The sequence below is a fragment of the Penicillium mononematosum genome, assembly GCF_028829835.1.
Source record: "Penicillium mononematosum strain IBT 11891 chromosome Unknown utg000003l:1.0-8172316.0:1.0-8177699.0, whole genome shotgun sequence".
NCBI lineage: Eukaryota > Fungi > Ascomycota > Eurotiomycetes > Eurotiales > Aspergillaceae > Penicillium > Penicillium mononematosum.
The window spans coordinates 4,012,034-4,027,325 of NW_026643273.1; the positions used below are offsets into that span (position 1 = coordinate 4,012,034).

A 15,292-nucleotide genomic window follows, 5' to 3' on the forward strand; every position below is an offset into this window, starting at 1 on the left:
GTCCCACATGTCCCCTGCCCTTGCTAAAATTGAATTCCTACTGGCGGCAGATCTTGCTGTCTCATGCAGGGACCGAACCAATGTATGGGGGATCTTGAGATGGGCCATTCAAATCGGGATTCGCGGAGAAGAAACCGGGGACATTAGTGACTTATATAATCTTGTATCTTAGTAGCTAACCTATTGTTGCCCTACTCTCTGTTTCCTGCACGATTAACTTCACTTAAAGGATAGAATGGTGCTGTGCTCCGAGACTTGGAAAACCTCCAAGAGACTCTTTTACCTTTCTAATTGTAAATCTACGTTTCTGGAATTACCTTTTTTCCCTAGTTATATACAGTCTTCCACACGGCAAGCCGAAACTCCCATTGTATGCTCTGCTGCCCCTGTCTCCATCCCATTGCCTCTTCGGGTTTGGCGTCCTCACCCGAGCTCCGTGCCGCCTCTAGCCACTTTTACCCTCACCTTTGCCGATAGAACTGAAGAATTTAAAAGGACATGGATACTATAAATCGGGAAATAGTCGGATAAACTGACAATCCAGACTTTGAAGAGATCAAGTGTAATCGAACGTGCCTTTAAGAGTTTTGAGCACACATACCATTCACTGATGGATTACCTTCGACAACGCTGGACCTTATCTTTGCACGACTTAAAGAGCTACTTGCTCAACGATTATAACCCCCGGTGATGAAGAGCTGAGATCATGAAACTATTGAAGACATCCAAACATTCAAACGAAGCGTGGGGGGGTACCCCGTGAGGCCCCACAATTACGGACATTTGCCGGAGGACCAGAAAGTGTGTCTCTGCAGTGGAGTTGACCGCATCATTTCTCGGGCTTTTACCGGAGCAGTCGGCAAATGCGAAGGACGGAAGATCGCATCATTTGAACGAACCTACACCGGACCACTCGGCAGATGGGACGGGCGATCATCGCCGGCTTGTAGCTTGAGCGGGGTTTATTCTCTTTTGTTTTGATCGGCGGGTGAAACCCATGTATATACTGCATACTGCGAATGCCGGGCAAATTAATCCTACGAAGATCTCGATGAAAACGATGGCACATTGACTTCAAGAATGACAGAAACAATGAAGGTCTTCGACTTTAGAGCTGGATGGTTGAAATACCAGATCGTATTCCGGTGTGGGGATGGCGGCGTTGGGGAATGCTAAAGTCCCCGCACTGACAACAGGGTCCATCTTGGCAAATCTTGGAAGGGGACCGAGGGAATCCGGAGAAGTATATAAGGGCCGTATGCGTACGTGAAATTGCTCGCTATCCAAGGCCTCAGCATGTATTTCAAGAAGCTGCTCACTTCGGCTGCAGCCCTGAGTGGCTGTGCCTGGGCCCAGAGTCAGGCTGGTATCGAGGATCTCGATGGCCCCGGCAATGACCTCTACGAAAAGGACCTGTCCGAATGCCCAGGATACAAGGCGACAAAGCAGTGGGAGACTCGGTCAGGCTTTTACGCGGAACTCTCTCTCGCAGGGCCGGCATGCAATGTTTTTGGGACTGACCTTCCAGACTTGAAGCTGGAGGTGGAGTACCAGACTAGCGATCGACTCCACGTCAAGATCTTGGACACCAACAACACCGTATACCAGGTTCCAGACAGTGTCTTCCCACGCCCCGGTTTCGGCCAATGGTGTTCCCCAAAGGATTCCAAGCTCAAGTTCGAATTCAACGCCGACCCTTTCTCGTTCACCGTATCTCGGACTGATACCGGTGAGGTGCTCTTCGATACCACGGGCAACAAGCTGGTGTTCGAGAGTCAATATGTCTATCTCAAGACACACCTGCCACAGAACCCGCACCTGTACGGACTGGGCGAGCACAGTGACTCGTTCATGCTGAACACGACCAACTACACTCGGACGATTTACACCCGCGATGCCTACGGGACGCCTCAGGGCGAGAACCTATACGGCGCTCACCCAATCTACTTTGACCACAGAAAGGATGGCACCCACGGAGTCTTCCTACTCAACTCCAACGGCATGGATATCTTCATCGACAACAAGGGTGGTCAGTACCTCGAGTACAACATCATCGGCGGTGTTCTTGATTTCTACTTCATTGCTGGCCCGTCCCCGCGTGATGTGGCCATTCAGTACGCGGAGATTGCTCAGCTTCCATTGATGACTCCTTATTGGGGACTTGGTTTCCACCAGTGCAAATACGGCTACCAAGATGTCTACGAGGTCGCCGCCGTCACCGCCAACTACTCTTCCAGCAACATTCCTCTGGAAACCATCTGGACGGATATCGATTATATGGACCGTCGGCGCGTCTTCACCATTGATCCAGAAAGGTTCCCGGCCAATTTGTACAAAGACCTGGTGGACACAATCCATTCGAGGGATCAACATTACATTGTCATGGTCGATCCCGCCGTATTCTACAAGGAGCCCAACCCGGCGCTCGATGCAGGTCTCAAATATGATACTTTCATGAAGGGAAAGAATGGCTCCGAATACCAGGGAGTCGTCTGGGCCGGACCGAGCTACTTCCCTGACTGGTTCCACCCCGACTCGCAGCAGTACTGGACTGAGCAGTTTTTGGAGTTCTTCGACGGAACGAATGGACCGGACATTGACGCGCTGTGGATCGACATGAACGAGCCCGCAAACTTCTACAACCGCCCCTACCCCGGCAACAACACCACCCCAGAGGATTTCGCGGAGGTGGATGGTGATCCTCCGGCGCCGCCACCAGTCCGAGATGGACCGGATGCTCCTATCCCTGGGTTCCCGGACAGTCTCCAGCCAAACTTTGCTTCCGGCAACACAAACGAGAAGCGTGCAACTGCTGTTGTCGAACCCCGTCAACTTCGATCTCGTTCCCGCCGCAACCTCGGTGCTGGTCACTGGCGCTCCGCCAGAGCCCACTGGGCTCCCTCGACTGACAGCTGGCAGCACGGCAGAAAGACTGGCTCTGGTTGCGGACCTGACGAGTGCAAGGGCCTTCCGAATCGCGAGTTGATCAGACCGCCGTTCATGATCCAGAACGGTGCAGGACCCACGCTTGCTGACAGCACTGCCGACACCGATCTGGTGCAGAGTGGCGGATACGTTCAATATGATACGCACAACCTTTATGGCGCTATGATGTCTTCGCATTCCCACAATGCTATGCGTGCCCGTCGCCCGGATGACCGCGCTCTGGTAATTACGAGAAGCACATTTGCTGGCTCCGGCAAGGATGTGTCCCACTGGCTTGGTGGTATGAATGCTCCATTCACTATTAACAACGGTCCCATGCTAAATACTCTGCAGATAATGTTTCCGGGTGGAACTGGTACCGCCTCTCCATCAGCCAGATCCTGCAGTTCGCATCGTTGTACCAAGTTCCCGTCGTGGGTCCCGATGTTTGCGGCTTCGGTGGTAATGTAACGGAGACGCTTTGTGCTAGGTAAGGGCTGAATCTTCCTTCATATACGCGGCTCTAGCTAATATGGATCGAACAGATGGGCAGCTCTTGGCTCCTTCTACACCTTCTTCCGCAACCACGCCGAAATCTTCGCCAATCCCCAGGAGTTCTACCGCTGGCCGACCGTCGCTGAGGCCGCGCGCAAGGGAATCTCCATCAGATACCAGCTCCGTAAGTGAAACACGCAGTCTCTCCGAGACCGAACCTTAGGACTAATAGTGATTCAGTCGACTACATGTACACCGCCATCTACAAACAGAACCAGACCGGCACCCCGGCCCTCAATCCTCTGTTCTTCAACTACCCGAACGACCCCAACACCTACCCCATCGACCTGCAGTTCTTCTACGGCGACGGCATCCTCGTCAGCCCCGTCACAGAGGAGAACAGCACAAGCGTCAACTACTACCTCCCCGACGACGTCTTCTACGAATGGGGCACCGGCAAGCCCGTCCGCGGACGCGGTGAGTACGTCTCCGCCGAGGTCGACTTCACGGACATCACCGTTCACTACAAGGGCGGCATTGTCTACCCACAGCGCATCGAGAGCGCGAACACCACCACCGCGCTGCGCAAGAAGGGCTTCAACATTGTCATTGCGCCCGGTCTCGATGGCTCCGCTGAGGGATCGCTGTACCTCGACGATGGCGAGTCGGTTGTGCAGGACGCCGTGTCGGAGATTGACTTCGAGTACGCGCATGGCAAGCTCAGCATGACGGGCTCGTTTGAGTACGATGCTGGTGTCACTATTGAGGCTATCACTCTTCTTGGCGTGGAGCGCGAGCCGAAGGGACACCGTGATGCCGAGTACGATGCCGAGAATAAGAAGCTGGTGCTTCATGTTGATGTGCCTTTGACGGGTCGGTCTCATATCAAGGTTTTGTGAATGTGATCCTGCTGGGATGGATATTTATTACCTATAATGGTTCTTATATTGGGAGTAACCTGCTAGATATTCCTCTTGACTAGTAGCTTCAATATACCGCAATCAGCATCACCAATCTACCTTAGACTTCCCCAACTCGTACGCGTCGTCTGGATCGGCGGTTGGCGCTGGCAAAGCAGCCAAGGTTAAATCCACATCCTTTCCATTCCGGGCGAGTTCATCCAGAGCCCGAACTAGGTTTAGAGTGTTTGGGATGGGCCCATCTTTTAGATTGACAAGTAACGAAAGGGGTCTCAGGAGTGGTCACAGACCGTTCTTCTTCCAAGCACAGGCGCGACTGGGGTAAGATGAGACGGTCCGAGGATTCAGAAACTCCATTGCCATAACCGCCAACTGAAGTGTCGATGACTCTATAAACCACCCTCATTCTGAGACCGAAAGGCAACTCCTCTTGGCAGACAGCTTCGTCAGTTGCGGCAGTTATGATTGCTTTTCCCTTTGTGGCAGACCCAATGCCAATGTTAAAAATCGTGGAGGTGGGGCTGGCGCTTTCATCCACTTTCGTCACCAGGGGCCAAAAGAGGTGTGCGAGCGCGGTGTGGTTATGCATGAATGAGAGGATGTCCACCTGAGAGAGCACATCCGGGAGAGGGTAATAAGGTTTCTTGGCTGTCTGGGTCGAGTAAAGGACTGTCTTGTTGCTAGCCACACTAAATTGGGCGATCTGCTCCTAAGCAGGCAAAGATTTGAGAGGGAATATGCAGGGTTGGATCTAACAGGAAGTCATACCGACATCAAACTTGCCGAACTGGAGACGGTGGAACGTGGCTTGAAGATATTGCTGCGTGCTATACAATGGTAGAGGGATGGTTTCGGAGGTTTTGCGATCATTAGCAGAGTTAGCGAACAGAGGAAGATGTGACCCAGTTAATTTGGGTATTTGAGAGAAGTCCGACAAGCATGAATAACAACCCGCTTAAATAATAATAGCGAGTGTGTTAAATCTACAATCCGTGGCAACCCGTGCCTCAAATGGCGTGTTGGAGGGAGTTATTTCACTGTTTTGTAGAATATTCTGCATCTCTGGTGAAAGCCATTCCCACATGAAACCACCGGTTCCGCTAACATCGATGAGGACGGCGTCTTTATTGACATCCAAAACAATATTCGACGGCTTGATGTCAAGATGAGTTCGCCCTCTCTTGTGCAATGATTCTATTGCTGTCCCAATCTGCAAGGCCCATTGTATTGGCAAAGCATCAAATTGAAACCCGTCCTTCAAAATTTGCTCAAGCGAGCCTCCGGGATAGTACTCAAGAAGGAACCCTGTGATCACTGTTGCCATATCGGTTGACGGACAAGTCTTATACGGGTTCTCCGATACAACTAGGCCAACTAGTTGCGCTATGTTCGGAAGACCGCGGAGTTGTGTAAGAACTTCGATTTCGTTTAGAATATGTTCCGTGTCTCCTGGCTCATAGATAGGGCGGTCAATTTTTTTGTAAACAAACTTCTGTTGCTTGAACAAAGCCGTGGAGACTGTCGGAGGAATAACCTCGATATTCTGCAAACAATGTGCCTCAAACGTTGGTAGACAACGTTCTCGCTCTAGAGTCGGATATACGACTCTCTGCGGATCTTCTGCGATCTCGTAGCACATTTGATGGGCAACGGCAATATAGGAGTTCGCTAGGTCTTGGTACCCATCCCGTATTGTGATCGAGTTGTGGCTTTGCTCGGTCAAGCTTAAAGTAATATTGGTCACAGTATCGTCCAACAGTTGGAATTGACCGAAATCAATCGCTTCAACGAATTTTTGAAAGATGGACCGATGCTGGAGATAGCCCAGCGGTACTGCTTGTGGAACTGAGCCATACAAGGCAAATTTAATCCACCATGAAGAGCCATTGTTGTGGAGTATCAAGACCTGTGATGGACGTTCACCGTTCCAGTCTCGGTACGATTTGAATTCCAGCCTGTATGAGAGGAGGTCCTTTCCCGGCATGGCGATTGACTGAAGTAAACGTGCTCTCCTTTCGTCAAAGAAAAACAGAGAAAGGAGAACCTCTCAAGGTAAACGATTGGAAACGGGGGAAAGGGAGGAAAGGGGGCAAGTTATTCTTGGATCACATGTTGTTCACGATTCTGAACCGACCAGTTTCAACAAGGCAATGGGGGCAATGGAGGCAATGAATGCATTAAGGATGAAACTCGAACCCAGAGACAGGCCCACCGCACAGCTCTTGGACGAAGGGTTTCATCTAAACTGACCCCAATTCCGTCGGAATTTAGTCTACGGCTATTTCATCTCCGCGTAATAAGATATACTACTTGATTTTTCTTTTCCCGTAGTATTGACGAGGTGATGTGAAAGATCCGACTGATAGAAAGCGGGTAATACAGTTAAGCAAAAAGATCGAGAGAACACACTGTGATCTAAGGGGGTCTGATTCTGAAAACGTCTATCCAGAATGTTGGTAGGGATGGAACTATACTGTGTGTATGTTCTGGACTAGGATCTCTTGCAAAGTTGATACTCTAAGGCAGTGAATTGTAAATCTGCTAATCTCTCAGTTACCGGGACATGAGCCTATATTTATGAACCTCGTTCCCATACAGAATAAGCTTAATTTGTTGTTTACTGAGCACTGAGACTTAACTGGGACTTCAACAGAGAAATGCCGTATTTACTATTTATACCTAGGTAGTGAACATTGTGGCATAAATAGGTACTTTTTATATCAAACTTCATCTTAGGGTAGAGAAACACAAAAGCAATTTCTCGTATAGCTACAATGGCTAGCTACCATACTAGTATAGCAATGCATTCAGTTTATAAGCATTCAATGTCATATCTGACAACTATAAAGGTGTCTGTATGTCTCGCAAAGCACTCGGCTTCGAGTCCGCATTATGGAACTATAAGACCAAGGCCGATCTTCAACACCCTCTTGCCCCTTTGAAATCCATAGACAAGACCATCACACAATTTGCACTATTGGGGTTTAAATCAAGTATGTATTAGACTTGGGGATCATGGTATTCTCCTATCGAAGGCGCAATTGATGATATTCCCGTCTGCCTTGGTGAGGGGCTGGCATCGAAAGACAGGACCAGTAAAGCTGAGGGCTATATTGCTTCTGTTTATCATGATCTGCTTCACCCGGGGATTGGAGATATTAAACGGTAGTAAAGCATGACACGCCAGTCCGTTTAGTGTACGATCTTATAATTCTACGGCGCCGGGAAAAGAAATTGTAAGAGCCAGCGCGCAGATTGAACCGGAACCCTCGACGTTGGTCTCGGCGGATCTTTTACTTGCGTGGATAGTACCTACCTGAGATATCATTAAGGCGACGAACACACGCTTGAAGTGTTCCTCTTCGTTGTACCTGATCCTCTTCTTCTTGCTTCTCGTCTCTCTCATCCTCCATCCCTCCCCATCCTTCCGATACTTACTTTCATCTATTTTCTATTGCTTCCGATCTGAAATCAACATGGATAACGTGAACGAGCGTCAAATGCGCGAACACTGGGACACCAGCCTCCTGGGGGCCCAGTTCTGGCAAGATGCGACGAGACACGCTGATGAGCTTGCGAGAAATGAGACACAAGGTATGTTCTTTACTATGCTGCATTATTGATAATTGCTCTATTGAGTGCCCTAAAGCCCTGTCAGCAGGCGTGCCCGTTGTATACTTCGTGCTAATGCTCTTATCACCTAGCCCTAACTGCCCCGAGCCACACTCAGTCGCCTTCTAGGGAACCTGTTCAGACTGCAGTCACAAGCTCTCCTGAACAGAGTCCAAACAAGAAGAAAAGCCGCTTTCAACTGTCTCGGCTTGCTTCTTTGAATAATCTGCGACTCCGGAATACCGCTCAACCCTCCCCCACAGGGACTGAGACCACGAACTCTCCCGGAAAGAGTCCCGGGAAGAGTGAGAAGAGCTCAAAGAAAAGCAGTCTACGCCTTCCAAAGCTGCCATCATTCAAATCTCTCAGTCTCAAGCGCCGAGGCGCTATCCTTGCATCAACTGAAGGGATTGTTGAGGTCCAAAAGCCCACCCGTCCTTCAATCCTGTCTCCGTCCACTTTCCTTCCCCCCGATTCCCCTCTTCCTCCCATCCCCCCCACCTCCCCGTCCTGCCTTTCGCTCTCTCTACAAAGGACCTTCTGCTCCCAACTTTGACATTGCTCCCCCGACACCTCGGAGGACTCTCGCCCCTTTCCCAGAGCTCCTAACCAGCTCAGCGTTATCAGTTTCCAAGAGTGGCTTGAGCAGGAAAGTGAACGTCGCCCTGAAACTGTGCCCACTCCTCACCCAGATCGTAGTTCTCGGATCAGCTTATTGGTCCACCTCAATAATGGCGGCAATTGGGATGATATCCCCCGCACCAAGTCGGTCCTGGAACTGAACATGTTTTTCGATGTTCGCAAGGTCTCCCCCGAGAGCCTTGTTGATCCCAATGATGACCAGAATATCGAGAAAAGTGCCGTGACTGAAGGGGTCATGGTCGACAAAGCTATGATGACTGGCTGCAACCTCAAGTCCTCCGTCAAAAACAAAATTGCCATGGTCGACAAGGCCACCATGACTGACTTCGACATTGAGAGCTCTGCTACCAACAAAGCCACCACGGCTGAACTTGACATCGAGGGTTCTGCCACCTACAATCTGCCCACCGACAAGGGCACTGCTGAGACTGACGTTAACATGGAGAGTGCCACCAAGGAGCTGACCATCAGCGGCCATCTGGCGACTGCGAAGGCCACCGCTAAGAATGATGGTATTACCAAGTCTGTTGAAGCCACCATGGCTGAGCTTGATATCAAGGGTTCTGCCACCGACAACCTGCCCACCGACAAGGGCACTACTAAGACCGACGTTAACATGGAGAGTGCTACCAAGGAGCTGACCATCGGCGGCCATCTGGCGACTGACAAGACCACCGCCAAGAATGATGATACTACCAAGTCTGTTGGTACCGATAAAACCATCTCGAAGAAATCTGCTGCCGAGCAAGCCACCATTGAGCAGGCTGGCATCAACACCAAGTGTGCTACCGAGAATGAGACATCCAACGACAACCCTGCGACTGACGGATTCATGATGGATCTCGACAGCGAGGGCTCTGTCACCATAAGTTTGGGCACCGACACCAAGAACGCGAAAGGCAAGGCCGCTGTCCACGACTGGGACCTGGATGGTCCCAGTGCGGTCAGCGAGGAAGATGCCGCGGAGCTAGAGGATGAGATCCAAATCACCCTTCTTACCCTGGAACAGATGCGGCCCTTGACCCAGTTCCGCAACCTGCGCGTGCTAAAGCTGGTTGGCATGATGAAGTCCTACCAGCCTGTGATCTGGCAGGTGGTGTGGTTGAACCCCCGGCTCGTCACTCTCGAGCTGGAAATGGCCGTGGGTCTTGACATTGAGAATCCTGTGGGACCAAGTGGCTGGAAACCCATCACGAACGGATGGGTGATGAACGTTAAGTCATGGGCCCCGCCCGTTTACTAGTAAGTTGCACCGAACTGAGAGTAATCTGAAAAAAAGAGATGTGACATATGCTAACCTGACTCACCTGTAGTGGCCAAGGCGACGGAGAGATCAGCACCAAGATCGGGTACGGCGAGTACCTCGACAAGTACTGCATCGAGAAGGCAAAGGTGCTTGCCCGCAGCACCGGGTTCCCCGTTCCCCCCTACCTGCCGGTCAAGCATCTCACCTTGACCGGCTTCGCCGTGGACGGGGATGCCTTCGCGATGTGGTTCCGGAACCTCGAGGGGGTTCACTTCAAGAAGGACTGCGTCGACTGCGGTTTCTGGCTGTCTCGCGCCCAGCGAGACGTCCGAGTTCGTCACTCGGACCAGTTCGGAGTGGCCCGCGGCGAGGCCGGGCCCTCCGGGGCCACCTCCATCGAGCTCGGCGAGGAGACACTTGCCGAGCTCACCGCGGCGGTGGAAGGCCTGCGGGCCTAGAGGGATGTGAACGGACGGGGTCCGTGTCCATCGGCGGCGGCACGCTCATCAGAGCCTTCCCCAGGGGCTCTGGTGAGCGTGTCGCCAGGGAAATATCATTCGGTTTTGTATGATTAGGAAAAAAAAAAAGGAAAAACACCAATTGTTCAAGTCATTCTTGCTTCTTATGTAGAGTACGGAATAAATAAAATGTAAAATAGTTGGGCCAAGTCAAAGTCTCAATATCACCATGCTCCCCTCATATCTCACATCAAACCAAACCTCAAATGAAACTGAGAACTGAGAGAAAGATGAAGAAAATCAGATAGTCAACTGAAAGAAAAGAGAGAAGATATATCCCATCGCCTCAATTCCAATCTGAATGTAAGCGAAAAGTCACTTACGCACCCTCTTCATCGGAGATACGGATAGCTCCCTCATTGCCGACACCGTGGGACCAGAATCCCTCCATATATAGCGCACTACAGCAATTAGCATGACATCCATACAGAGGTTAGATTGAAACTCACATTTCAGGAGTGTTCTCATGAGCGAACAGAAGCCAATATCCAAGGATACCTTGCGTAAAGATATCCTGGATAGCGAAGAGGATAGTTTCCGTATCAACGCTCAATCTAAGCGCAAGAGCTCCAGCCGCGAGAGAACTACTCAACATTAGCATCCGCAAACCGACTCAGCAATGCCGTTCTGGATATAACTCACATAGGGAATAGCGCTAGCATAGCAATCCCAGACCCAGAGATAGACCCGAAGAGCCGTCTTGCCTGGACATCCTTGCTCTTCGCCGCTCGCTGGGCGTGGAATCCTACATGGTGGATCACGACCAGGTAGGAGATACACGTGAGGGTTAGCCAGACCCAGCGCACGCGCCCGTGGCCTGAAAATATGCCTAATAGAGCTGTTGCAAGCATGATGAAGTGGGCGACAATCGCGATGAGTAAGTTTGCGCCTGGGAGGCCCGACAGAAGAGCGAAGTTGATGAAAAGAAGGGGTGTTGTAAGTGCCCAGTTTACAAAGCGCAGCCATAGGACCTGGCGGATGTACTCTGTGTCGGTGTCTGGGACATGCTTGTGGCGTTCGTGTATTGTGGCATGTTTGGTTGTTATGCCCTGACCTGTTGACAGGGCTAGATAAATTATGAAGGAGATGGTGGTTATCAGGGAAGTTAGAATGTGGAAGATCCGCTTAGGCTGGGTAGATGTTAGATATATGCAAAGTATAGAAGAGATGATGTATCAACTCACTAGAGGAGCTCGAGCGGCCAGAGTATAGAACACCAGCGAGGAGACGCCCATCAACACAGTGACAACCCTATAAAAGTTAGAATAATTAGGCAGTTTTAAATATATATTATACACATATACACATACCATAGAGTCCGTTTTCCCACATCATGAAGTTCCTGGTAGACCTCAGATCCCGGAATAACAGTGGGAATAGGCGCCACTGAGGATGTGGTGGCGGGCGCCGTTGGAGTAGTAAACTTATCAAAAGGATCAATCATGATGAATTGAAGTTGTTGTAGAAGAAGAAGAGCAAAACAGCAAAAGAGCAAAAGAGAAAAAGCAATATATGAATGGTATGACGATGCAATGCATCAAAGCAGGATTTTGGGGATGATCGGGGACGACCGTCATTGACTGGGTACTGTCGTCATAGCCAACTATACCACTACATACATGTACATGGGAGTTAATACATGTAGATTTAGTAAATTAGTAGATTTATTGGATTAATTGTATTACAGGATTATTCCTTTTCAGCTTGGTATTTAATTTGTTTGATATGTTGTACATTATTGGTTGTACTGCAGTTGTTAAATTGGCTGCTATGTCCAATCACTGCTCTGGAGATGATCGATATAATACATAAAAATAAGTATACAGACTTGTACAGCGCTCTAGGCGTTTGCCTCATGCATCACTGTCTCACACCGGTCGCAGATCGTATTTTCGATCGCCACCGGTTCCGGAATGGCGTACCGCCAGCACCGTGGGCACTTGGAGGCCTGTGGCGCGTACACATGCACTTTGCCTGGTTGGCCACCCAGCTCAAATGTCTCCTCATATTGCCATTCAGCATCCTTGATCTCGGTCGGGAGAGCTTCACCATGGGATGAGAGGGTGATGGATGACACCACAAAGAGATCAGGGAGCTCTGACAAATACTGCTGGAATAATCCAGTGCTAGGGAGCACAATGTGTACAAAGGATTGCAAGGAGGAGCCAAGCTGCTTTTTACTACGGGCCTGCTCCTGCAAGTTCTTGATGGCGGAGTGGACCACAGTCAGCTCCTGGTAGCTGGTATCCAGGGCTGAATCCTGCCACTCCGGAGCCGGGGCAGAAATAACACGCTGCAGGGGATGCCGAGATTGGGTGCGGATAGACCCGGGAGTATATTCCCATGTCTCTTCCACAAGCACTGGTGTGATAGGAGCCAGCGCCTCTTGAAGATGGTTGTAGATGTAGAATAAGGTCGTTTGTGCAGCCCGCCGACTAGTACTGTCCTCACCAAGGGTGTAAAGTCGGTCCTTGATCGCTTCCATGTAGAATGCAGAAAACTCAAGGTTGGCCCACCGGTTCATCGTACTCACGCCCTTGTAGAACTCGAAGTTGTCACATGCCTTCTGCGATGTGAGTACCATGTCCGAAAGGTGCTTGAGTGCAATGCGATCGACCAGCTGCAGCTGCCCGTATGGGACAACGTTTTCCGGATGGAAATCGGCAAGGGCACCCAGCAGCAACTTGAAGGTGACACGGAACTTGTGCAGACTGGTGTTGACGGTCTGGAGCACCTGTTTTCCAATCACCACGTCGCGCGTGTAGTCGCTGCTCGCCGCCCACATGCGAAGTGCATCTGGGCCAAGAGCGTCGTACACAGGTTCCGGGTTCTCAGGTCGCTTCTTTCCTTTGCCTTTGCGGGGTTTGAGAGGAGGCAGCAGAGTTCCATCCATGATCGTCTGTGGGTGGATCACATTGCCAATGGACTTGCTCATTTTCCGTCCATATTCATCCAGGGTGAAACCGTGGGTGATAAGATTCTTGAATGGCGCACGAGGGGTGGATTGACCCGACCCGAGCTGGTGTGAGATATACGTGAGAAGACCGGACTGGAACCAACCACGGTGCTGATCGGTACCTTCAAGATACACGTCGGCTGGATGACTCCGTCCCTCCATGGGAACATCGATCTCGGCCCAGCTGGTACCACTGTCAAACCAAACGTCCATTGTGTCCGTTCCACGTCGATACCCCGCTCCAGGTTCGTTCCTCAAGAACGGAGGAATCCATGCAGCATCATCCGCACTGTCGGTCCACCAAGCATCGACCCCCCGCTCTTCAATTGTGGCCATGATATGTGAAACACTATCCTTGGTCAAGACAGCCTCTCCAGTGGTCCGGTGATAGATTGCAGGAATTGGAACACCCCACGCGCGCTGTCGCGAGATACACCATTCACTCCGGTTTTTGACAAAGTTCTCGAGCCGTTGCTTTCCAGTCTCGGGAACGAACCGGACATCTTCCAACGCTCGAAGAGCACTGCTGCGGATATCGGCCACGTCGGCAAACCACTGTTCGGTTGCCCGAACAATGACCGGAAGCTTGGAACGCCAGTCGTAAGGGTATTTGTGCTCGTACTTGTGTTGGGCAAGCAACTGATCACACGATTCCACCCATTCCAACACTGCAGTGTTACCTTCTCCCAAGACAGGCTTTCCGGTTAAACGCGTAGGATCGAGGGGCATAGCTTTATCTGTAAATTTGCCCTCATCGTTGACGGGAGCGAACACAGGAATGCCACGGGCAAGACATGCTTCGTAATCGTCCATTCCGTGACCAGGCGCGCAGTGAACCATACCAGAGCCAGAATCAGCAGTAACAAAGTCCGCGGCGAATATGGGCTGCGGCTGAGCTTCCGGTCGTTTGAATAGAGGTCGATATGTAGTTTTCTCCGCCAGCTCGGACCCCAGGATAGACGGCACAATGACAGAGAGATCTTCTTTCAGCATATTCTGGAGGTACTCGAACCGCGATTGGGCGATAAGAAGATGACCATGTTTTTCCGATAAGACAATAGTGTATTCCAAAGACTCGCTGACTGCAATAGCAGCATTGGCAGGCAGCGTCCAGGGTGTAGTGGTCCAAATCACTGCACTCAGGTCCTTTCCACGGAGAAGAGGGTTTTCCATGAGATACTTGGGGATATCGACAAGAGGGAACTTGACGAGGGCGGCGGTCGAGATATGATCCTCCTTGTATTCCAATTCTGCTTCCGCAAGAGCGGTACCCGATGAAGGCGACCAGTACACCGGCTTGAACTTTCGGTAGATGAGGCCTCGGTCCACCATTTCACGGAAGATACTCAATTGTCGCATCTCGAATTGTTTGTCCATGGTCTTCCAGTGGTTCTCCCAGTCGGCCATGACTGCGAATCCACGGAATCCTTTCATCTGCTCCTTCACAGTTTGTCTTGCCAATTTTCTTGCGGATGCGCGAATAACGGCGGGACTGACCGATTCGCTTGAGATGTCCGCGTCACGCAGGCCTTGGAGGGCTTTGAGCTCGATCGGCAGTCCATGGCAGTCCCAGCCTGGTACGTACCGCACCCTCTTCCCGCGAGCCAATTGTACGCGACAGATGATATCCTTCAAGATCTTGTTAAGCGCATGTCCGACATGGAGGTCGCCGTTCGCATATGGTGGACCATCGTGCAGGACGAATGGTTGGTCGGCGGGCCTTTCGCAGCGTTGCCAGGCATAAAGATCATCGGTGCATCGTTTTAGGTATTTCGTCCGATCGACAGGTGATACGCGGGGAGGGAATGAGGATTTAGGAAGTTTCAATGTCGAGGTCCATGAGCGGGGGATTGACCGCGCCAGTTCCGGCATTGTCCAGCATATCCCTAGAAAGTGATAAGGTGGAAGGTCAGGAAGAGAAGAGTCTTGGCATTTTACAAAACATGGCTTTCCAGAAAGGGTTTAGACTCCGCTGATA

The 15,292-nt window shown here is 50.9% G+C and overlaps 5 protein-coding genes across 5 annotated transcripts; 2 read left to right on the plus strand and 3 right to left on the minus strand.

Annotated features, from left to right (window-relative positions):
• Positions 1-1,296: 1,296 nt before the first annotated feature.
• N7519_006516 (glycoside hydrolase family 31 protein) lies at positions 1,297-4,319 on the plus strand (the record flags this gene model as incomplete). Its single annotated transcript, XM_057293292.1, has 4 exons — positions 1,297-3,226; positions 3,280-3,415; positions 3,471-3,604; positions 3,661-4,319. 4 exons carry the CDS (start codon positions 1,297-1,299, stop codon positions 4,317-4,319), a joined length of 2,859 nt encoding a protein of 952 aa, XP_057148103.1.
• A 976-nt stretch (positions 4,320-5,295) lies between these two features.
• Positions 5,296-6,324, minus strand: N7519_006517 (uncharacterized protein; the record flags this gene model as incomplete). The annotated part of the gene is made up of 1 exon (XM_057293293.1): positions 5,296-6,324. The coding sequence occupies one exon, from the start codon at positions 6,322-6,324 to the stop codon at positions 5,296-5,298; it is 1,029 nt and encodes a 342-aa protein (XP_057148104.1).
• A 1,492-nt stretch (positions 6,325-7,816) lies between these two features.
• Positions 7,817-10,298, plus strand: N7519_006518 (uncharacterized protein; the record flags this gene model as incomplete). The annotated part of the gene is made up of 4 exons (XM_057293294.1): positions 7,817-7,934; positions 8,045-8,459; positions 8,553-9,836; positions 9,908-10,298. The coding sequence occupies 4 exons, from the start codon at positions 7,817-7,819 to the stop codon at positions 10,296-10,298; spliced, it is 2,208 nt and encodes a 735-aa protein (XP_057148105.1).
• A 379-nt stretch (positions 10,299-10,677) lies between these two features.
• N7519_006519 (opsin family protein) lies at positions 10,678-11,802 on the minus strand (the record flags this gene model as incomplete). The annotated part of the gene is made up of 5 exons (XM_057293295.1): positions 10,678-10,759; positions 10,808-10,942; positions 11,001-11,488; positions 11,543-11,609; positions 11,669-11,802. The coding sequence occupies 5 exons, from the start codon at positions 11,800-11,802 to the stop codon at positions 10,678-10,680; spliced, it is 906 nt and encodes a 301-aa protein (XP_057148106.1).
• Positions 11,803-12,198: 396 nt separating this feature from the next.
• On the minus strand, positions 12,199-15,186 carry N7519_006520 (isoleucine--tRNA ligase ISM1; the record flags this gene model as incomplete). Its single annotated transcript, XM_057293296.1, has 1 exon — positions 12,199-15,186. One exon carries the CDS (start codon positions 15,184-15,186, stop codon positions 12,199-12,201), a length of 2,988 nt encoding a protein of 995 aa, XP_057148107.1.
• Positions 15,187-15,292: the final 106 nt, after the last annotated feature.